At 40.9% G+C, this 23,293-nt stretch overlaps 1 protein-coding gene across 1 annotated transcript in view; it reads left to right on the forward strand.

Moving 5' to 3' along the window:
• The first annotated feature begins 2,559 nt into the window (after nt 1–2,559).
• The window catches only part of STMN2 (stathmin 2), a 51,829-nt gene continuing 31,095 nt past the window's right edge, over nt 2,560–23,293 (forward strand). Inside the window, exon 1 of the mRNA XM_046642301.1 lies at nt 2,560–2,650. Coding sequence (XP_046498257.1) covers nt 2,632–2,650 — 19 coding nt within the window. The 5' untranslated portion in view covers nt 2,560–2,631. The remainder of the gene's footprint in view (nt 2,651–23,293) is intronic.

Consider the following 23,293-nt stretch of genomic DNA (forward strand, 5'->3'; position numbering starts at 1 on the left):
AAACTACTGAGTATGAGATAATTTCTCTGTTCCTATTTTGCCCCTACGCTCCCTGGCTAAGATGCATGATTGACATTTTTATGCTAAAAGAAAACCAATAATTAATTATAACTCAACTCTTTGAATTTATATAGTTTTTCTTGGCTGGTTGATGATACCCTGCTGTCTTTATATTCTATTATAAATCACACTAACCCACCCTCTCCCCTGTTTGACATTATTCGAAAATCACACATAACTGAGTTTAGGTGGCCCGCATCCAGAAAGTCAGAAATAGAAAAGAGTCACATATCTGACACCTGCCCTGTGTATATTGACCTGCCTCTCACATTTCTATCCATGGGTAAGTAATGTTCACCAGAGAATGAGAGATTAGACAGTAGAATGGGTGTTTCACTTTGTTTTACTCATAGTGATCAAACGTGCAATAGATCTTGTTCAACTGCCAATGGTAATTGTTAAAGACATTAATGCCACGACTGAGGGACCTTGTCCTCCAAGGAAGCTAAGGAATTTGTAGAAATGACACATAGTCTGAGGGGAAAGGCTGTGGTGGAGAGAAGAGGAATGCTTTAAAGATATGAGTCATACAGACATGCTGAAAATCTCTCATCTCATCACTGGTAACTACTCCACTGAGCGGGAATTAACTCTCACATTTAAAGTGGGAAATGATTATAGAGAGGGAGAAAATGGTTATTTATTACCAGATCTTGCCAACTTCCATATTGCTCTCTTGCTGTGTCATAGTCGCAGAGCTGTAAAACGACAGAAAAAATAATTTCTGATCTTCCTGTTCAAGAAATAATTTTATTGATCTCTACTTAATCTTTTACTTTTCCTATGATTCAGCAGGTCGTAACTGCTCCAGTTCCAGTAGCTTTCTATCATTCAGGAGGATGTCTGCGGGGTTAAAACGTCTTACAAGTTAATAGGAGGTGAAGAAATTTATTTCAGCACCAAGGAGAGTACCCTCTTATTTTCAAATGGTTTTATGCATTCAATACTACATATTATTTATAAGGCTAGAAAAGAAGTTTTAAAAAGTGATTTGATAGAAAGCTGCTAAGAACTTACTTCATTCATGAGAAAAATCCTAATTATTTCTATAAAGTTAAACACTTGCCAGGGTTTTGCACGTGTATGTGATTTCAACAATGTGCTATTCTTTCGGCTTTCAAACACAATGGAATTAGGGATTATTTGCCTATTTTTCAAATGCCAAAACCACAGTTTCTGAATGAATCTAGACTGGAGGAAAGTTCGGGGAAGTCACAGAAGTGTTAAATTAACAGCGATTAAAAGCTTCATGAGAACAAGTCCTAAAATCTTTCTCACTGCTGTATTTTCAGAGCTTGGCACATGGTAAATGCTCAATGAATATTTATGTGAGTCAAGTGAGAAAGAATGAATTAATGAACGGCATTCATTAAGTGAGTAGGAATAAATTAATGAATACATTGTTTGTAATGAAAAGTCACTTTTTGCAACTGGTCTCAGAGATCCTCAGATACCACACTGCTCAAGCTGAAACTTGACCACATGTTTCCTTGCCCTTTACCAAGAGAGTGTCTGGATCTCAGAAAAACCATGCTCCAGATCACACCTTTCATCTCCACTAAGCCTTCATCACAGAAGGTTCTCCTTAGAGCCCTGGAAAGGTCACTGAGGTTTCAAACCATGGACTCGTACATCTCCAGAGCAGCATGGCATCCAGCAGCTGTGGCTCCCCCAGTGCTCAAGCCAACCAGTCAACCTGGTTCTGCCCTATGACCAGACGGACAGGGCACAGGCACAGGAGGCTAACTCTCATCCTCTTCCACGGGGTCCCCAGGTGGACCCTGACTACTTGTCCCTATTCCCAAGCAGCCCAGGCAGCCCCTTCTTTCTGAGCCAAGAGTAGCAAACATCAGGCCTTGCTCTGCTGAGAAATACCCAGGAGTCCAGAAACATCTGAGTCCACCTCTGCTGGAAAACAAAGGACAATAATTCAGTTCTGCTCTGAGTTGCCACCATAGCCAGACATGGGGTCATACTGGGAGACTAGAATCTACCAAAGATAGGGCCAAAGGTGAAAGAAAAAACACGAACAAGTGAAAACAGCGTTTAAACAGATGTTTCCAACAGTCAGCACGTGGTGAAGACTTCTCAGGCCTCTGAACCCCTCTCCTTTTTTATGTCTATTTGTGCAATGAAACGTGTGAACAAAGTCAAGCCTGCTGGCTCCCAGGTAGGCACAGCCCAGTTCTTAGCTCCTAGGAGGCTTCTGGGCTAAGGCTCCACTCTACTTGGACCGTACTATCAGGCCCCCAAAACGGGGGGAGCTGCCAGGGAAGGACTGATTTCCATTTCAAACTGCATTCTGGTACTTTGTACTCCAGCACCATTGGCCGATCAATATTTAATGCTTGGAGATTCTGACTCTGCGGGAGTCATGTCAGGGGACCTGGGGAGCCAATCTGCTTGAGCTTCTGAGTGATAATTATTCATGGGCTCCTGCCTCTTGCTCTTTCTCTCGCACGGTCCCACTCTGCAGACTCAGTGCCTTATTCAGTCTTCTCTCTCGCTCTCTCCGCTGCTGTAGCTGGACCCTTCGCCTTCGCCGCCGCTCAGCATCTGCACATCTCTACAATGGCTAAAACGGCAATGGGTAAGGCATCGCGCCTCGTTCTCCCTCGGCTCGACCTGGAGCCCACCTCTCACCTTCTCTCTTAGAGCTTGGAAGGCATTTGGAGATATTTTAGAGGGAAAAAGACGTTAATGGTAACACAGGAACCCGGAGGACGGAGGCAGCTCTGGGGGTTTGGGGAGGGCAAAGAGGAAGTCCTTGGAAATCTGATAGCTAAGAATTTCTTTTAAAAGGTAGAAGCAGGTAAGTTGCCCTCCCGTGGGTAGGGTATTTATTCTGTTTCCATATTTAAAATTAGGACTCAATCGTGGGGGGAGGGTGTTACCTTAACCTTTTGCTTTTAATGGGGTTAAGGGACCTTCTGGAAAGTGCTTTGTAACGTCCTTCATTTTCTCTAGTTTACAAAAAAAGGAAATGGGGAAGAGAATGGGGAGTGGAAGAAAGGAAAAAGAAAAATGCAAAGTCAAAGCGGTCCCATCCAGGCTGCTTAAAAGATGGGTGGAGACGAGGGAGGAGGGCGGGTGGGGAACCGGGCAAATTTTATGGCATTGTCTCGTCGGAGAAACCGCTAATCCTGGGGCGCGGGGCGGGGAGGTAAGGGCGCTGGGCGAGGGTGGGGGGACCTAGATGCCTTTGTGTTAGGGACAGGGAGGGGAAGGAGAGAGGAAGTCCGGAGGGCACGGAGGGCGCGGGTGGGCAGCTGCAGGGGCGGGGAAGCGCACGGCGGGGAGGGGTGGAGGGGCGGCAGTTTCGCAGGCGCTGGGGTGGGGTTTCTTTGTGTGAGGACGAGCGGTCCCGGGGGGAGGCACCTGCAGCGCTGGGCGCACAATGCGGACGGCCCCACCCTGTGCGGAGCCGCGCCGGCGCCCTCACCCTTCCCCCAGCCGGGTGCGGCATCCTCAGCCGAAAGGGGGCCGGGTGGGGAGCGCAGCGCGACACCCAGGAGCCCAGCCCTGGGGGGACGGCAGCGCCACGCCCCGCGCTTTGCGCTCCTGACTCCCAGGCTCAGCTACTGAGTGCGACCTGACCATCGCCCCCGCCTTGCCCACCCTGGCCTCATTGTTCTGTTTTACAGACAGCGGGGGTTAAAGTGGGCTAACGTTTTTCTTTTCCAAACCACATTGCATAGAGTGATTAGACATGGACACAGGTAAAGGCTTCTATGAACTCGTTTGAGAAAAAGCTTCTGGAACCCGGATACGTGTATATATAATAATAGAGATACAAAAGAGGTCAAGGTCTTAAATTGAGCTACGTGAAATATCCGTTTCGTAGGTCAGGGCCAAATATTTGCAGTTTTCATGGGTTCGCCTCTACCAGAGAGACAGTCGAGACCCAGAGAGACCAAATGAGATTCCGGATCCAGGGCCTCCATCCCCAACCGGTCTTGCGCCTCAGTGCCCCAAGGTCCGGCGCTCGGTGGCCCCGAGGTGGGCAGGCAGGGAGGGGCCCGAGGTCCCGCGGCGCCTGGAAACACCCCGCCCCCGGGATCCGGTGCCGGATGCAGAGAAGGGAAAAAGCAGAGAAAAGGGCTCGCTCTGGACAGTTCCGCCCTGCCCCACCCTCCCCGAGACTTGGCGAGGAAAGGGGGCTGGGGAGGAGCCGCTGAGCGGCCAGCAGTCCTAGCGCCCCTTTTTCCAGCCCCGCAGCCCAAAAAGGCCCGGGCACCCCTTGATGTTGCGCAGACACGAGGCGTTGCTGCGAGTCCCGACGCCGAGCCCCTCCCAGCCAAGCGAGGGGCTCTGCAGAAAGGCTGGCTCGAGCCCCGCCCGGCTACACAAAGGCGCGGCCCCACCCCAGCCGGCCGCGACACCGCAGAGGTGACCCCTTCCCAGGGGCGCGGGGAAGGGTTTCTCTTTTCGCCCTCCCGCAGCCCGCGGAGCTGGAGGCTGTTGGCCCCCAGCCGAAGCCCACCCCCCACACTCTGTTCTCTACGCTTTCCCGGGACGGAGACCCCTTGGATGGGCTTTCCGGGAGGGACCCTCGCCCCTCGAGCGAGGCGCGGCTCGGCCCCACCCCTCCCAGCTGGGGCCCAGCCGCGATGCCGCTGGCCGGTTGGGGGCGCACGTGGCGAGCCGGCGCGTGGAAGGCGGCCAGCCCTGCAGAGCCCCGCGCCGCGCCCTGCGCTCCCCGCCCCCGGGCCGGGCGCTCGCCCCGCGGGTGCAACCCGCGAGACAGGTTTCTGCGCAGTGTCCCGAGCTACCCTCGCTTCCCGCAACTCGCGGTTCACCCACAAGTCCAGAAAGGTTCTGAGCGTGGGGGATGGGGGCGATGTCGCTGTGCCCTCTGCACCCGCACCGAGAGGTTGCTGCTGCAGGAGGGCGGCTACAAACTCATCGTCATCATCAGGATTATTGTTTTTATTTCAAGTCATTATTATTATTATTCATGACTCAGTGGCCCTATTTGTTCAAAAGGTCCAGCTTGCATTTGATTAACCCTTGTTGCACTCACTTTTCTTCCTCCTACTCCACCCTCCCCTCGCCCCAAAAAAGAATCCTTTCTCTAGTGGTGCTTCGTTTTACGCTATAAAGCAAATATAGTGCGGTTCCTGTTGGGGTTATGCATGTTCATGTGAGTCGGATATACGTCTAGGTGCTTGCTAACGGAAGGGCTTGTGCGCCAAAGATTGCTGGAAAATTCTCCGCAGAGAATTGTTTGTGGCTGCAATGGGTGAAAATATACATATATAATTGAGATGTTAGGATCTTCACCGTGGATTCCGTAAGGTTATGTCTGTAAACATAGGTTATGCACAAAATTTTAACAAAAATTTTTTTAAACTGTTCTTCCAATTGCTGATTCTTGATACAGTCTCAATTCTGCACAGAAACACGAATGGTGAAATGGTAGCCATCATCCCATTAATAAAAATCCCACCCCAAATACGACAAATGGCAAGGATCCTTTCTGCCATGAGTAAGCAGCATTTGCAAATCATGAAAAGAAGCACAACCTCTGCAATATTAAAATAATGGATTTTGAAATCATTCCAGTTGCAAGGCATAATCAATTAATCAGCAGAGCGGGTGCTTTTTCCTGACTCATTAAACAATTATTGTATTCTGCATGATTATACTGGGTGCATATAATATTCTCCACTATCTTCTCTAATGAAGTGGACACCTTCTAAGTGGGTATATAAATAACTAGAAATGAAAAGAAAAAGATTTGGTCAGGATTTCAGAATAAAATTGAAAGAGAAACAGCATTAGCTTATCGTTCAGTCTTATATGTATAGTTCTTACCAGATGCATAAGTGGAGCCTGCAATAAGCATTATGTGACCCCTTGTAGCCCAATGCAAGTAGCTAGTATGATGATATAAGTTACTACACCTGGTGGTAGTTGTCTATGCATTGTAAAATTCTCTGAAAGAAAATATATTTAAAAATGACAAATAAGATTGGACAGCTTGTAATATTAAAATCTAGAACTTTGTTTAGTCAAAATTAACACTGGTTTTGTGATGTGACTTGCAGATTTGTAGTAAATTATTCTATTCTAAGGGGGAGGGGAGTATTTTTATTGTTAGAGCAATTGCCTCTGCCCTTAGTCATTAACATTTTTAGCAGGATTTTATTTGTTGTGTTAAAAGCTCTTTTACTTACTTTCAGGGGTTTTTTAAAAAATTATTAGTGGATGGATTGTGGAATAAGCGTTTGATCATTTGGCACAGTATGTCTTCCATCAGATAGCTGGTTCTCAGGGAGGAAAATGCTGCAAGAGGATGCATTTTACTCAGAGTCAAGAAATGTCCTCTCAGAGTGCCATAAAGCCAAGTCACACAATAAAATAGTTTTCTTCCCTGCAATTTAGAATCAAAATAGTTACTTAATTCTGTGAGTCTCTCGTAGTTGCTTTCAAGCAGAATTTTAAGTTCAACCTGTATAATTAAAATGAAATGGAAGATGAATCAATTACATATTTAATTGAAGATTTTTGTCATTGAATCCAGACCATCTTTAGGAAAATTCCTGATTTCTCAATCACCATTATTTTTCACTCCAACTGACTAGGACTGTCTATATCCCTCACTCCGCCCCAGTAGCTAGCTCCCTGCTCACACAAGGCTGCAGGAAGCTGGCCTCCGAGCAGGTGGCTACCTGCTTTGGGTGTGGTCACCCCAAGCTTCTGCTATTGAACTCCAGCTCACACAATCTCCTCGTTGGTTTTGGAAAAATACACCTATTCTGTTGTCACAGGATCTGTGACCTTATATTAAAAATTCAAGAAATTTGCCAGACAACAAGAGAATACCAAATTAGCCGGTGACCCAGATGTTTCCAGAATGGAGGCTTGTTCTCTTTCGTAGTTCTCTCGATTGGAAAACCTTGGAGCCTGCATTAATTTTTCACCCCACTAGAGGGCGACCAAGTTCTCTGAAGCAGAAGATGATTGATTTAAACCCAGTTTCAAATACTAGCTATTTAATAAAACGTTTTTTCTTAATCTGTAACAGTCAATTGCTTATTCAGTAAGTTAATGCCATGCTTAATGTCCTAGTGGATGAAAAGGGCTTGTGCGCCTTTTCCAGGAGACAAGATGAAATGAGTGAACTTCATAATCTGGAAGTAGATGCAGGCCCCAGTTAATTATTTTCTTATGATTTTATTTTCTAGTTTCATTACATTGTTATCATAATATCATATGTTACTTTTGGGTGTTCATAGTAGATAAAGAGTAGAAGATGGCCGGTAGTAATAGCAAAATTATTTAGGAACAGAATGTTTTAATGTTTAAATAAAGGAATAAATTAAACAAAAACATTGTTAACTTATTCATTTATTTAAAATGTGCTTGATGTTGGAGACACACCTGACTGTCGGTGTCCGCCTTCCGGGAGCTTGCAGGCTAGAAGGGCAAACGGGTAGATACAATGCCATACTAGGGAGTGCTACCAAAAAACAAGCATAAACTGATTTTTAGGATCATCAAAAGTGGAATTTTTCATATTTGCAATGGTGTGCAATTCTTTTTCTCTTATATTTCCTGTAACTATAATCCATCTCTAAAACATTTAAGAGTTTCAAATGACTCTGTTCCTCAATCTTTAATGGGCATATGAATTACCTGTGGTTTTCGTTAAAATGCAAATTCTGATATAGTTGGTCTGACTGAGTCCAGACATTCCGCATTCCTTCCAAGCTCCAAGATGCTGCTGCCTCCAACCAGTAGACATATCAGTTATAGAAATATAAAACTGTGACATGCATGTACCTCCCACAATAAGCCCTCGTGTTACGTCTTAATATTTTCAAATCCACGGCAATCTTTGCAAAATATTTCACTTTCAAACTCATCCACTTAGGGATTTTATTCCTTTGGGAGTTATGTGTTCTGTGCCATCACTCTCTTAATTGGAATTTTAAAAATATATTCATATTGCAGGACTCAGCAGAAGACCTTCAAGAGAAATGTGGAAAATAAGAGTTTGGCTCTGTGTGTGTGTATGTGTGTGTGTGTGTAAGAAAAAATGAATGTGGCTTGTGGTTGAGTCGAGAAGGATGATAAGTCAATATTGCTGGCTTACTGTTATTTACAAAACAATATGCAGAACAAAAAGTTTGACTCACAACCTTTTAGTTGTGGAATAACGTGCAAAAGTCTGCAATCCCACTCACCATACAGCTAATTCACTGCAAATACTCCACATACCGAAGAAATTAAAAGAGGATTGAACAGCACTAAAATTGTCTCTCAGTACAGTCCATGCTTGTTACTTACCAAATTATTGTAACAGAGTATTTCTTCCCGGATACGACATGAGAAAATCATTTGTTGCGTATGATTGTATATTTGAAAACTGAGTATGCATGTCTTTTCTGCTTACTTAAGCCAATAAAGGACCTCCACTATTCGACACTAACTTCCTAAGAAAGTCAACCGAAAGGGAAAAAAATGGGTCTTCAAGAGATATCATCAAAAATATAATATGTCTTTCCTCTCGACCACGCAAACATTACCACATTTCTGGAAATGCTATTCTGCAAAAATGATGCTATGCATGAAATATCTCAAATTATAAATTTACTATTTCCCAAATAGGGCACTAAAAACCTGGTCCCGAGTAAAATTGGCCACAGAGTTCATAGGATATGGTGTTATTCAACATGAGGCTGGATTAAGCCTCAAGGTTACCCATTTCTTTGTTCGTGTTGTTTTAACTATTCATTTCAGGGCCTCAAAAGCTAGGGAACTTTCCATTTTTGCAACTTGTGGTACATTTTTAAAAAAGAAAACATGCTAGGACCGAAGTATAAAAGTCGTGTGTTTTAAACGTTTAATCACAGCTGTCTGTTGTGGCTGCATGTCTGTATAGCTCATTTGGAGATAACAAAAATCTAAACTTGAGGACCTTAGAGACTGAGCCAAAATTTTTTTTGAGTGCTCCTTCAACCAACAATTGTCCTGTGATAATTGCTTTCCTTCAAGAATCAGTTTTCTGGCATAGACATCAATTACAATGTCTGTAAGAAGTGGCTTTTATTTATTGACTTAACCCTTATTTAGCACATATAACCTGCTAGGCACTAAGCACTTTGCACATATTAACTGTATTAATCATCCAGTAATCCTAAAAAGTAGGTACTATTACAGATGAGGAAACTGAGATGCAGAGAGGTGGAGTGACTTGCCCAAGGTCACACAGTTAGATCCAGAATTTGGGCCCAGGCCCTCTGGCTCCAGATTCCAAGCCTTTAACCAATACTGGCTACTCTTCCATCTGTTCCATATCAGAGGTTCCCACCATGGAGGTCGAACCAGGGATACCGCCATTTTGTTGAACACTCCTGATGGTCTCATCCTTTCTCAACACAGACCCACACTGAAGAGGAAGTGCCTTCAGATTGATGACTAGTTTCAATAGGTAACACAGGGCTCATTAAAATAACTGCCATGATTTAGGCTTTTGAGGAAAGAGAGCTCTGAGACCTTGGGGGCTGTAATGTACGGACCCACGTCTCTCTGAAGGCCTAACTAAGAGGAAGGATTATCAGTATCATCCTAGTTAGAGCATTTCAAATGCATCCTTAACTCCTTCTGTAGACCCTAGGTATTTAATATAAATATTTTATTTTTAAATCTAGAACTAAGAGATATCCAGCCCAGGCATCCACATTTAATATAATCATTAGATATTACTTCAAAACTCTAATCTTATTACCTCAAAAGCAGGCAGGCAGGATCCTGTGTGGGAAGGCTCTGGATCCCCTGTGAAACCTTTTTAATTATCTTTTAATAAGGGAATCAGGTCCTGCCATTTATCAAGGAGACATTTGCAGTAGTAAAACCTGTGTTTATATAACCCATTTTTATTAGGCATGATTAAAGATAACATTTTGTGTACATTTCTTCTCACAAAACACTTTTATGAGAATGTAAAGGTTAATTAATGCATTTCAGCAATCATTTTGCTAGTCTCTGGAAATATAGCTTCTCCAGGAATTGTACTTAATAAGCCACACATTATACTATAAAACCATAACCAAAATTTTACATTTTTTCTCATTTGTAATCTTGTTGACCTCCAGATTAAAATATTTAATGCTTGAAAAATTGCAAGATTCCAAAAGTTTGTTTTTGTGAACAGAAATAGATAATTACAGTTCTTGTATAGTACATTAAAAATAATGTTGTCTGGAACTGATTTTTTTTTTAACCAAAATCATAAAGCAATGACTGTAAGAGCTTATTCAGCAGTTATTCTTCTGGAATAATTGTACTTGGGATGTAAGAGTTTGTACATCATCCATTAATACAAGTACTTAGTATGACAATTGGTCATCAGTAATCCGAATCTGTCAATCTTTTGGTTGTATGTCTTTACATCAAGATAAAAAAGAAATGGATGGGATTTATCTAAACTTAGTCCCACAAATACTTGTCCAAGAGAGCATTTTAAAGTTTAAATTTTTATTAGCATCCTGCTCCCTCTTTTGGCAGATTTTTTTTTTCCTATGAACTACAGCCATAAAGTTTAATTTCCATTCAAGGGAACTGCTCACAGGAACCTAGGAATAGTCTTTCCGTTTGGGCTTCCAAGTGAATAGAAACCATCTCATGTGATGAGGCTCAACCTATAATATACTGACTGTTGCCAAACAGACCAGAGACTCTCATCGCCATGTCGCTTGTCTTCGCTTCCAGGCTCCAAGAGGGAGGCACGAACAATCTCAGGCAGTTGAACTGAGGCCCGAGTCCCTGCCGCCTCCCTGGAACCCTCCTTCAGAACACAACTGTCTTTCCCACTGCATGGTTTGTCTTTATTCCTAACACTAATACCTGTTGTTTAAATCTTCAGCTTTATCTGAAAAGTGCCAGTTAGCATCCTTCTCCTAATCATTGTTCAAACACATGAAAAATTACCAGAGTCAACTCTAGTCTTTTCATGCACAGATTACCTGATCCAAGACTCCTGTCACTTTAAAAAAAAATCATCTTTTCATCCTGCTTCAGACCTACTTTTTCCTTTTATAGTCAAAAACAAAAAAGAGCAGACAAACATAGAAGATATAAAAATGTTCAAAAGATAAATTAGATGGCACAATCTATTTGGGACCTTGTAGTTCTTCAAAAATATTCACCCACTCCATCCTTTTCAATCTTCATATAATCCTTATGAGATGGGCATAGTACACATGTTACTCTGTGGTATACATGTGGTGAGCTTCAGAGCCAGGGCCAGAACACAAGTCTAATAAAGATATATATTTATAAATATATGTATTTAATATATTTTAGATATGACTATAATGACATATATAATAAAGTTTAGCACTTACTCCACTGTCCTGTAATCCCATATGTACAAGTGGGGAAAGACACACCCAAACATTTATTTGCCTTCAGTCTAAAGTCATTAATAGTTAACAATATTAACTAACATAAAATAGATTCGAACACCTACTGTGTTCTGAAGCCTGTGCTAGGTATTGTGAGAATATAAACATAGTCCTCTCCCCTGGAGAATTTAGTCTTTTGAAGAAAACAAGACTTGTACATTCAAAAAAAATGATACCAATAATAGTCATTTATAAATAGAAAAGTCTTGACTATTTTAACAACTTTATTACACTACCCTGCAATGTTACAAGACAGCACATAATGATATACTAAGAACATCAATTAGGAAGTACCGAGGTCCACCCAAGACTGCAAAATTTCAATATTTGACTGATCTCCTCCTTCAGCCAATCCAGCCAGGGTGTCCTTTAGTTTAAATGCTTCTCAGACTTCACTGAGCGTCAGCAGCACTTGGGAACAGCAGATCCCACTCCCAGAGGTCCTAATTCTGTGGATCTGGGATGGGACCCATGAATTTGCATTTCTAACAAGCGCCCAGGTGGTACTGATGCTGCTAGTCTGGAACCATTTGGATTACACCTTACATAGGTGACCAGTGGGGTACGTGGAGCAGTGGACCCACGCAGAGTGGCCCTCCAATGTGAGTGACCTCCCCTAACTGCAGTGTAGACTCACAAGGACAGAGAGCCTGAGGCCAGGGCCCAGGAGGAGGATTCTGAGGCTCTGAGTTCTCATCTTTACTCTCTTACCAACTGACCTTGGTCAGGTTGCTTTTCCTCTCTGCGTCTCTAATTCAGCATCTGTAAAATGGCGAGATGCTACCTTGTCCGTATCAGGGTCATTTTCAGAATCAAGGAGAAAAATGTGAAGTCATTAGTATCTGTCAAGTTCTATATGACTGCAAAGGGTTGCATTTTTTAATTGTCATTAGATATAATAACTGGATGTTTTATTCATGAAAATATCAGTGCACGTGCATTTCGAATGACTAAAGAGGGAGCAAGGAGCACAGTCAGAAACTGAGTCATTTGCTTTTTGAAAAATACTTCCTAAATAATAAAAATCGAAATAAAGTGTTGATTAAATTCCCCAGAGAACTGCCTGACATTTTGAAGGGTTGTGCTTAGGTCCCCCCTGACCAGACCTATGTAGATATTGAAGATTCTTCCTCTTCCTAAATGAACGTTGGCTGAGGAGAAGCAACCCACCCAATTTTTATTACAGTCTCCACTCAACTTTTCCCTAATCCAACCTTCTTTAAGAGAAGGGTGGTGAGTGGTGGCCCCGGTGACAGCCACCAAGCTGAGAGAATTCCTGGGCAAAGCAGGGGTGCCTCAGCAAACAGACATAGACAATGTGAGAGGGCTGACAAGCCAGAGGTAAAACTTGGATACGATTTTTTCTTCTGGTTCCGTGGTCACCCTTGCTGCCACCACGTCGACATTCTCTATCCTGCGTCTGCCAACCTGAGCAACTGTACAAGCCCGCCTTAGACAAACCCAGGCCAGATGTTCAAGTGTGCAGAAAGCCTAGGTTAAAGCTGCCTCCAAATGTTGAAAACAAAACGGAACAGCTGTGTGTGATAAGAAAAAGCAACCTGTCACAGAACTCAAAAGACTGCCAAATCCTAGGAAAATTAAAAGCAGTACTCTGAGCCCCCCACCCCTCTCAAAAAAATGCTCAGGTCAGGCAATGTTACTGTGATGAGAAGAGAACTCTAGCACTTTGGAGGTGGGCTGGGTATGAGATGGACGTGATTTTGAACCCTGCCCCACTGTTCACTAGCTGACAATCTTTGGGCAAATTATCATTTCTATACCACAATTGTCTCAGGAAATGGGGAAAATAACACCACCTAAATCACCTAAATCTCTTGGTTGTCAAGAGAATTAAGTAAGCAATTGAATATTAAGCACGCAATTGATTATTAAGCACTTTGCAATAAAAAGTATTAATCTCCTTCTCTGACCTCCTAAATAGATGATGAAAATACTAAATAAAAATAATAATTTAAACATCTAAATTCTTATACTTTGTGAATTTCTACATGTAATAACAAACCTACTAGAAATTACTTGGAATTTAGAAAGTGATCAGTACTCAATAATTCTTTGTGGTAAAGGGAGGACTGATATCATATTTGTGACACAGCTGCCACTACTGTATATCTCCAAGACAAATGCATTCTGGGTAATGCCAAAATTAAAAGTACCTTTCTCTTGCATTTATTTCTCATGTCGTATTTTATCTCATCCTACTTCAAATACAAATATAACTTCAATAAAACTGACCCTTCCTGCCTACTCACTAAGGCTCATCAACATAAAATGTCACTTTCAGCAGAAATCGAAACTGATTCCAGAAGCATTAAAATGTAAGACTGAAGTGTCTTGAAGAGCATGTGAGGGGGAATTATATCACATAACACAGCACACACACAGAGTCTCTCGTTCTCAAAATCTTGTTAACCCGTCAATTTCATCCAAATCCCACATCACGTGGCCATCTCCCCTCCCTCCTTCTCCAGTCCCCTCCCCACCCAGCACCCTTGCTCTCTTACTTCCATTTTCAACACCCTTCAGCTAGATCTTTTCTTTCAAGGATAGCTCCAGGTACTTTCTTATCTGGATCGATTTAGTCTTCCTCCTCTCCATCCATTCGTCCATAAATAAGAGATAAGCACAACAAAGACGCTGCAGCCAAAGAGAACAAACATCATATTCCTTAGATGACTCTGGTGGGGAAAAGGTTATGGATACTTCCAGTTTAGTGTTCATCTCCCCATCATTCGCGGAAGTAACACCTTTTCAATCGATAGTGTTTTAGGTGCAAATCAATAAAAGTCTGTAAGATGTTAGCAGAATGTAATTACTAGACTAATAAAGATATCCTGAGAAATCGAATTAGCATTCCTCTGGCATCTGACTTTATAAAGGCTTCAGTGAGGGTAACAGACACCAAGATAAAAGAGCATTTTAACTATTTTTGTTTTGCCTGCAAAATATCAATTTATGTAAATGTATGGTACATAAGCTAGGAATTATATTTATGATATAACTGCAGGCATGTTACTAGAAATATGTGCCTACATTTACAAGTATAGTAGAATCCTTTTCCATATTAGATGCTATTGGTTAAAATAACAATCTACATGTAAAAGTACTCAATATTTTATCACATTTGTAGGCCATTATATGCAGACGATAAAGTACGCTCCTACTTGCTCATAAAGGTGGAATAATGACAAAGGAGGAGATTTATATTTAAATCCTCACGAGGTCATACATTGCACTGGGTAGGAGAGTTCAGCTTTAAAGGAAATGTAGACATTTCCTTACTTTAAAAAATCTAACACGGCTCTAAAATACGTAGCCGAGACACAAAGTTAGAAAAGAATTGCATCTCCTCTGTCAACCAAAAACTTGACTTAAAAAAAAAAGTTTAGTCATAGAACCAATAAAATGAAATTCAGTATTTAGGATGAAATTTTTTTCTATTTTCAGGTCTAACATTGAAATACTGAATTAAGCAGCTTTGAAAGAATTGGATTCCACTTGTTGAAATGCTTATAAAAAACAGTGCATACTGTTAGAGTCTATTGGCTATGAATTGCAGCAAGCTGCATTAAAACTTACCCAAGAGAAGAAATGCAGAGAAATGTATTTTGGGAGGGGAGCCTGGACTTTGTGTCCTGCTGGCAGAGCTGAAAGAGTGAAGGCCTACCCACTCAAACTGACTGCAGAGGGAAGATGTTGCTCCTGACAGATACCAAACAGCCGTGAAGTTACTCTATCCAGAAAACTACGTGTCTTATCACTTTCGATAAATTTTAGAAGTGCACGGTGAATACACAGGGCGAGGATAGTCAGCTAAGAAGTTAAATAGGATCCCTCAGAATTGCTTTGGGGAAAGGGTTTGCTCCCTTGAAATAGACAGTAGCAGGCTTTCCAGGCCAACCTCGAATGCAGCTTCCTCGACCCGTCCTTCCTGTGAACTCTTACAGGTTTATTGTCAAACAGTAAATTGGGGCAGAAGCTTCGTGTTACCCTCTTCCCTGTCATTTATTGTTCCCCTACTACGCATGAGCCATTTACACGTCACACGGCCCTATGCTCTTCTCTCATTTAATCTTTACAGCAACTCCGCAACAGGTTTCATCATCCCTACTTACCAAGAATGGAAAGAAGAAGCCAAGGAAAGTTAAGTGAGCTTCTCCAAGTCACAGATCTTCAGGGCAGAGCTGGGTTTCTAATCTAGGCTCACTCCGCTGCACTCCAGCTTTCTCAGTGTCAACTGTTTTTATTTATTTTGCTACAGACATTTCTTTATCTTATGCCTATTCTGAACTATTCTGAGTTCTTCTAGATCAGCACCAGGTTTCACTTCCTTTCTCTCCCCTACAGCACCTTTGTGGCTGGCAGTAATAATACTGTTGGCTAACGGATATTGAGTACTTACTGTGTTGAGTACTGCAACTGTGCCAAGCACTTCCCAAAGATAATTATCATCCCCATTTTCACAGGTGAGAAGGGGAGGAAGATAAAGTCATATGTAGTGCATAGGTGGGAAGGCTAGGATTTGAAACCAGTCAGTCTGACCCTGGAGCCCACTTGGTTGACCACTATGTGTGCAGTCTCCCTTGGACACAGTAGGGGCTCTGACTGTGGTTGGTGATTTGAAGAGATAAGGACAAAGTAAAAGAAGCCTGCAGAAATATAAGAAGCAAGATGCCACAGCACTGCTATAGCCAATCCCAGTAAAACTTCAAAAAGTCGCTTGAATAAAGGTAAATTTGGAGAAGGTTAATCTATACTTACAGTATCTTACATCAGTACAGCACTTTAGTTTCTCAACACATTATTTAATTCGATCCTTACAACAATATCCCATCCTCGCTTTGTGGATAAATAAACTCATGTTCAGAAGGTTTAATAAATTGTGTAGGGTTGAATGGAGCCTGAGCTGGAGCACAAGTTTTCAGCTCCTGTTCATGTTCTTTTCATTACTCACCTTTAGTCAACATCTGGCCAAAAACGACCAAATGTATACATGAATGCAGAGGAAACACTCACTTGCATGTTTTTTCTTCTTGTCTAGAGAGAGTTGATTACCTGCTGTTGTGAAGTTGACCTTATGAAGGATGGAGGTGGGAAGGCTTTCTTAAATTTTGCCCAGGAACCAAGCAATTATAGTTGTGCCACTAACTAGCACCATTTTGAAACTATTAACATAGCTACAGCTATGGGATAAGGGCTAGGAGATAAGCGAGAAAAGGAGGCAACTTCAAAGCACACAGAAATCCCAGTCTGGCATAAAATGAAGCTAGTCAGCTTAGTGGAGAGCAGAGTTGAGCTCAGTCTAGTTCCAACATCTGGGTTCTTAACCCCTTCTGTATACCTAGCCTCAGTGGGGAGCCAGCTGGGCACTGACAGATTCAGCAGGTAGCTTGGGCAGCGGATGGACAGCCCCCTCCTGCTCAGTAACCAATGGAAAAGCATTTATAGAACACCTACTAACTGCCACACGTGCTCCTACATGTGGCAGAAATACTGAAAACATCAAATGAGACACCTCCCTCACCCTCAAAACACTTATATATGATTGGGAAGAAACAGCAGCAAACAGAACAGTACAGAATAAGCGCTAACCTATGTGAAACAAACCAGGAAAATGACTGAGTCTTTGAGAGGAGAAAATCAAAGCCCCTTGCAATGGAAACCATTGTTTGATTTACTGCTGTTTTTAGGGAGATACGAACCCAGTCTTACGGAGTTGGCATGAGTCACAACTGTTGGGGACATTTCTGAATTGTCGCCACATCCTAGTACACAGATCCTCTGTCCACCTATTACTACTTGGCAAACTTTTTGAAATTGTGAGCAATATTCCAAACCACAAGTCCACTTTTTTATGAATAATATTTAGGCTGAATAAATCTAGGGAAAATAGAACATAAAGGAAAGCCAACATTGTGCCTTTAAGTATTAGGTATTACCAAACTGATTTTTTAAATAACATCAGCCACTTATGGCAGACTCCAATTCCTATTTCTCTGTGCAGGTCAAATCCTTGATTCCATTTTTGCCTTCAGTTTTTTACTGGGAATGTTTATGACCAAGTCATAGAGTATTTGTTGCCACAAATAAAATAAAAAGCATAGGTTATTCCAATCCCACTCAGCCAGTTATGCCAAAATGTAATCCTCCACATACCAAGAACTAGTTCCAGATGGCATCCATAAAGCTTATATTTTGCACATCACCTATTCTGCCTTACAGTGGGAAAAAATATATTAAAGTCAAAATAGATCTTACATGCAGTACGTGGAAAAGTTAAATTTGCCCAAATAGTTTGACAATTTGAAATGCAAAATATGGGTTGCTTTATGAAGCACATTATATATAAGAATTTTTTATGTCTATCATATAAGTATTTGTTATGAAATACCAATATTCAGAAAGAGGAAACAATTTGCAAAGCAGAACTATGAGGAGGAATTTTTCATTTTCTTTAAAAGTGTAATGCCTTAAAATTTAAAACAAGGTAGGTAAATAAAGCCATTGCTGCAGAAAACAAAAGGGTGAATCTGGATGTAATGGGAAAGTTACTCCATTTAAAGACAAAATTTTCTAAATTTGTAGAATCATAGAATTCCAGAGCTTGGAGATACCAACTATCAATGAGAAAAGAGGTCCAGAGAGATTAAATGACTTGCTCAAGGTCTTAAAATAAAAAATCTAAAGTTCTGAAAAGACCTTGATGATCATATAATCTCATTACCAACTAAACATTTTCCTACCTGAAATATGGGATTCATTCAGACCTGTGCTACTATCCAAGAGCATGGTTTCACTTGAAAGCATCTCCACACGTTCCATAATTTTGTAAAGTAAAAGGGAAATGCCATTCTGCATGAACATTTTGAAAATGGAGGAATTCTGGAAGTAGGACAGAGAATACATATATTGCTTTGGTCAGCAGAAGCAGCGACAAGTACCACATTCTGGATGCATCCCAAGAACTTTGTACCCATACCTGAGGCACAAGTCTTCGCAGGCAGAGGAATTTGCTTCCCAAGAGGAATTAAAATATGTGACCCACTTTGAAAGGCTGTTCCTAAGTGCTCTGGAAGAGGTGACTTTAAGACTTCCCAGGTCTCAGGAAAGGGGGAAAAACCCTGTCATAATGCAAAATAAATTGCTTTATACTACCCAACATCAAAAATGTACAACCAGATTTAGAAACAGGAGAAAGAGTCAAATATCAAAGAAAGATAATGATTTTTTAAAGGCTTGCATCACTTGCATTCCCTTTCCTATTTCCATTTTCCATTCTGCCCTCACCACCAGCTACCACCTTCACAGTGGGGAGAGGCCTTTAAAGAGGTCAAGGTTATTAGATTCTTCATCTGTTATGAAATGAGAATACCATCAGATGCTTTCTACTGTTCCTTCCAGTTTCAAGATGCTATGGCTAGTGATTCCAATTGCTTTAGACAAAAGGCAAACTTACTAGTAATCTAAACATACCTATATTGATGAACTTAGAGTACATCCTTTTGAGAAATAGTGCTCAGCAATCCAAGCCAACCAGGTTTCATAAAAGTAGAAAAACAAAATGGAATGACCAAAACAAACTGAAAACCTTCATAATACAGTTCCTCAAAGTATGAACAAACTCTCCTGACCTCTCAGGTGTTATTTGAATCTTATAGTTTCTGTGTCTTGTGGAATCTCCCTGCAAGGGAACATACAGCTCTTTTTCAAATCTATCTGGGATTTTTGTGCACGGAATTGTTTATTTCAAGAAAATCAAAACCCAGTTTTCAATCTCTTTATCTTCTCCGTAGCCATTTGCTTTATTATTAACAAAAGGCAAAAAGATATTTTGGCATGGAGAGAATAATAATTTAACAAACTACATTTGTCATAACATGAGCCTGCAAAACTTTTATGCCGCTGAAAATTACCATTTCTTAGAAGAGCTTTTATTTCCAAAAATCCCTGAAGAAACAAAAAGTATATGAAAAAGAGAAAATTTAGAAACCTTATCTTGGACTAAGTTGTCTTTTATACTTCAATCCTGTTTGTAACGGTGATGACAATAAACCGACCGGAATTCAGAGGCTTCAGACGCATTACCTACTCGCTTTGTATATTGCATTTCATTCCTCGCAGAAAATTAGACTAATTAGAGTTCTCGTGTATGATGTGATGAATCCTGTTTCAGAAAGTGAGTCCTCACATGGCAAAGCTTGACGCAGAAGCATTTGATTTCCAAAACAAAAAAGCAATTTCATGGCACATCTAGATTAACCTGAAGGATTTCTTTCACGCTATTTAGCTGCCTCGAAAATGGATGCTGAAAATAAGCGCACTGTGGAAGCTGTAACACAAAGATGCCTCAGTCGCATCTCGAAGGCTCCGTTACTCTCACATGCTCCCAGAGATGCTCAAAAATAACATCACTGCAATCCTTTTATTCATATCAGGTAGTTCTAAGCCTTCACCGTATTTATATTTCCTACTTTTCAAATATATATTTGTTCATTCTATCCTCTTTGACACAAAGTGACTGTAGGACATATTAATTACATATGACTAGCAAAGTTACGGGACTTGTTTTCATTCAGGGGAAAAAAATACCTGACTGTAGAGTTTTTGTTCATTACACCAGTTACATAAGCATTTAATGCACAGTTTTTGAATGGGTGACTAAAGCAAAACTCTAATGAATGTGTTTTGAAAATCCAACTTTTAGGGCACTATTGAATAAATATAACATACTGTGCATTTTTCAAAGTTTCGTTGAATGAGACTCTGGAATTCTGCTTAGGTTTTTGGAAGCCAACAAAATGCTGGCTCTTAAGTGAGGTGTTTGTAGCTCTTGCCTGAAATTATCCTCTTCTGCTGATTATTTATATACCACTCATTTCCTAAAAAAATATTTAGGGAGACTGCTGTATGTACAGTTTGTATACTACCCAGATAAGGATTCTATTTGGTGGAATCTTAATAAATATTATTTGGCAATAATACCAAGTTAAAATACTTCTTTTATACACAGTTGGTCCTAGTAACTGTTATAAGTAGTATGGATTTCGTAAGACACACTCAGAACTAAAACAATATAGAGCTCTTCAAATGTGTAGAAACTTTACACCATTCCAAGGAAGTAGAGATTTACATCCAAACTCCTCAAGAAATATGCTTTGAACTTTTAGCAAATTTTCAGGTTGTAGAGGAATTAAGTTAAGCTACAACTGATCGAGCTTGTCGTACCAATTGCTGCGGAGTCCCTGCTCAGTCTGACTCTGTTTCTTCTCACTGTTCCATATAAATTAGCATGTTCCATTATGTGAAAACAGACAAGCCCATCGCGTGATGATAGATAGGGTTCCCTTTGAGTTTATTAAGTCTGTATTCTCAGTATCTAAACCACTGGTCAATTCAAGGGGAAGTCAACTGGCCCAGTAACTGACATAAAGTCATCTGAATCTTATATTATGGGGTGTGTGGTTTTTTTTTTTTTTTGCACTGTGATAAAAGTCTTGCATTTTCCATTCCTGAAAGTTCCTGCTTTCCCCGAGAACATAGTAGTTCACTGTATATTTATTCTCATATACCACTTTATTCAATGCAAAGACATGAGTCATAGTCAGACTTAATTCTAAAATGCATGTGAAGCTGAATCTGGGGCTTATTTTCTGGAGAAAAGCCACACATTACAACAAAGTGCACAAGGAAACTAGCATCCTTATCATTGGTGACCAAACATTTTTTTTTATCCTAGAAATTGACCTCACAAATGCAATAATCATTCTGCATAGGAAGTGATTTGCTGACATTTTCCTGAATTAAGAATGAGTGTAGGGGCAGGCCCCCTGGCTGGATTCACGTGTTCTGCTTCAGTGGCCCAGGGTTCACCAGTTGGGATCCTGGGCACGGACCTATACACTGCTCATTAAGCCATGCTGTGGTGGCATCCCACATGGAAGAACTAGAAGGACTTGCAACTAGCATATACAACTATGTTCTGGGGCTTTGGGGAAAAAAAAAGAGGAAGATTGGCAACAGATGTTGGCTCAGGGCCAATCTTCCTCACCAAAAAAAAAAAAAAGTGTGCAAAGTATTTTTCTACTGTTCAGCCAAAAAACTGAAGAGTAATGGGGAGAGATTCAAATCACTTGGGTACCACATTCAGCCATTTTGGAGACACAGTTCAGAGAACATCATGACAGCCTCTAATGACCGTTGTGAGCAGCTCAGGAGACTGCAGGGAAGGGAAGGGAAGAGTCATTCTTACTTGAGAACTCCACTCAGGCAGATGAACAGACTCCATTTTTTTCACCCTGGCTTTGTCTCATTTAAGTCTTAACCTAGGCTTATTACTACTACTGGTAGCACTGAGGACTTAAGAGAAAAATATCCGTCAACGCCCTGAATTAGCTTGACGATAACATCTTGAAACGTAACCAGAATAAAGTGCTTGCATTACTCCTGGAAGCCACAGTGTAGTTTGGTCTGCACATAGGACTGTAACAATTTCTTTCATCAGGGGAAAGAAAAAAAAGACGAGACCCTGCATGATTTAGTGGAACTCTCCTGAAACTCAGCAAGAGCTTTAACTGGAATCAAGAGTGAGGTGAGGAGCCAGGTGATAACAATTTACCACTCTTATTACAATTTTGATCACGAGGACTGATTCATGTCATCCAATTTCTTTTCCTTGTCACAATTGCTTTGCCAAGAATCAATTAAATTGAAATTTAAGAACCTCATATGTTCCTGTAAAACTCAATGATGGGTTGTACAGCTTTGACCTTCTTAAATGTCCCTTTATTTGATTTGATATCTATTCCTGCAGAAAAAAAAATATGCTGCTTTAGCTGGTCAAAATATTAATCTTTTAAAACCTCCCTGGTAGCTCAGGAGACCATAATTCTTGGGGAGAGAGAGGAGTAGAATGAATGTAGTCTGAATCCATTTTTATACTAAACCAATTAGCATTACGTCATCATAACAGAAATATCTCGAACATTACCTCATGTGAGTGATCTTCTAGGAGGTTAAAATAGAGCTTTAAAAATCTGAGATTTATTCCTCACTTAAATGTTGAGTCTTCAATTACATATTCATCAAGCAAAGTTTTTTTAAGGTCCAAATTCAAGCCAATACAGCATACACGTGGTTTAATAAAATCATTTTAGTCTGTTTCTTCTTTGAAGAAGAAAATCACGATGATGGAGCTCCCAAAAGTACTTTTAAATGGGATGACAGGTGTGATTTTTAGAAAATAATCTGACCTTGGTCAAGAGGTCAAAAGCAATTAAACTACCAAACACCTTACACACAGTAACACACAGTATGATTAACGTTAAGTTAAAAGGAGCAACAGGAGCTTAATTGATGACATACGAAAAGAAGGCACCCTAAAAAGAGCTAAGAGGTAACTGAGAGGAAAAGAGAGTGGAGGATAGGGTTAGAGTAGTGAAAAACTCTGGGTTTACCAATTTATAAACAATTGTGGTTGTAAGTCTCAGGTCTTTTTGGAACAAATCAGTAAAGAACCCCATTTCTCCCATTTTCTGCTGTTCATTTAAATCCTGGCACCAGAAATGAGGGCTGCCAACAAGGTCTACAGCTATTGCCCCCAATTTGCCAGGTCCTAAAGATGCTTCTACCTGGAAATGATAGGGGTTTTTTTTTTTTTTTCCTAAGGAAGAGGTGCATTTAGTCAATGTTTATATAAATTAGTAAGCTTCGAATAAAGAAATTTTTCCAGTGAAATCTCTAAGACACCAATGCAAATCTAATTTCTATAAAATCAAGCACAAGGGACCTATATCCTGCCTTGT

This window comes from Equus quagga, chromosome 16, assembly GCF_021613505.1.
Source record: "Equus quagga isolate Etosha38 chromosome 16, UCLA_HA_Equagga_1.0, whole genome shotgun sequence".
NCBI lineage: Eukaryota > Metazoa > Chordata > Mammalia > Perissodactyla > Equidae > Equus > Equus quagga.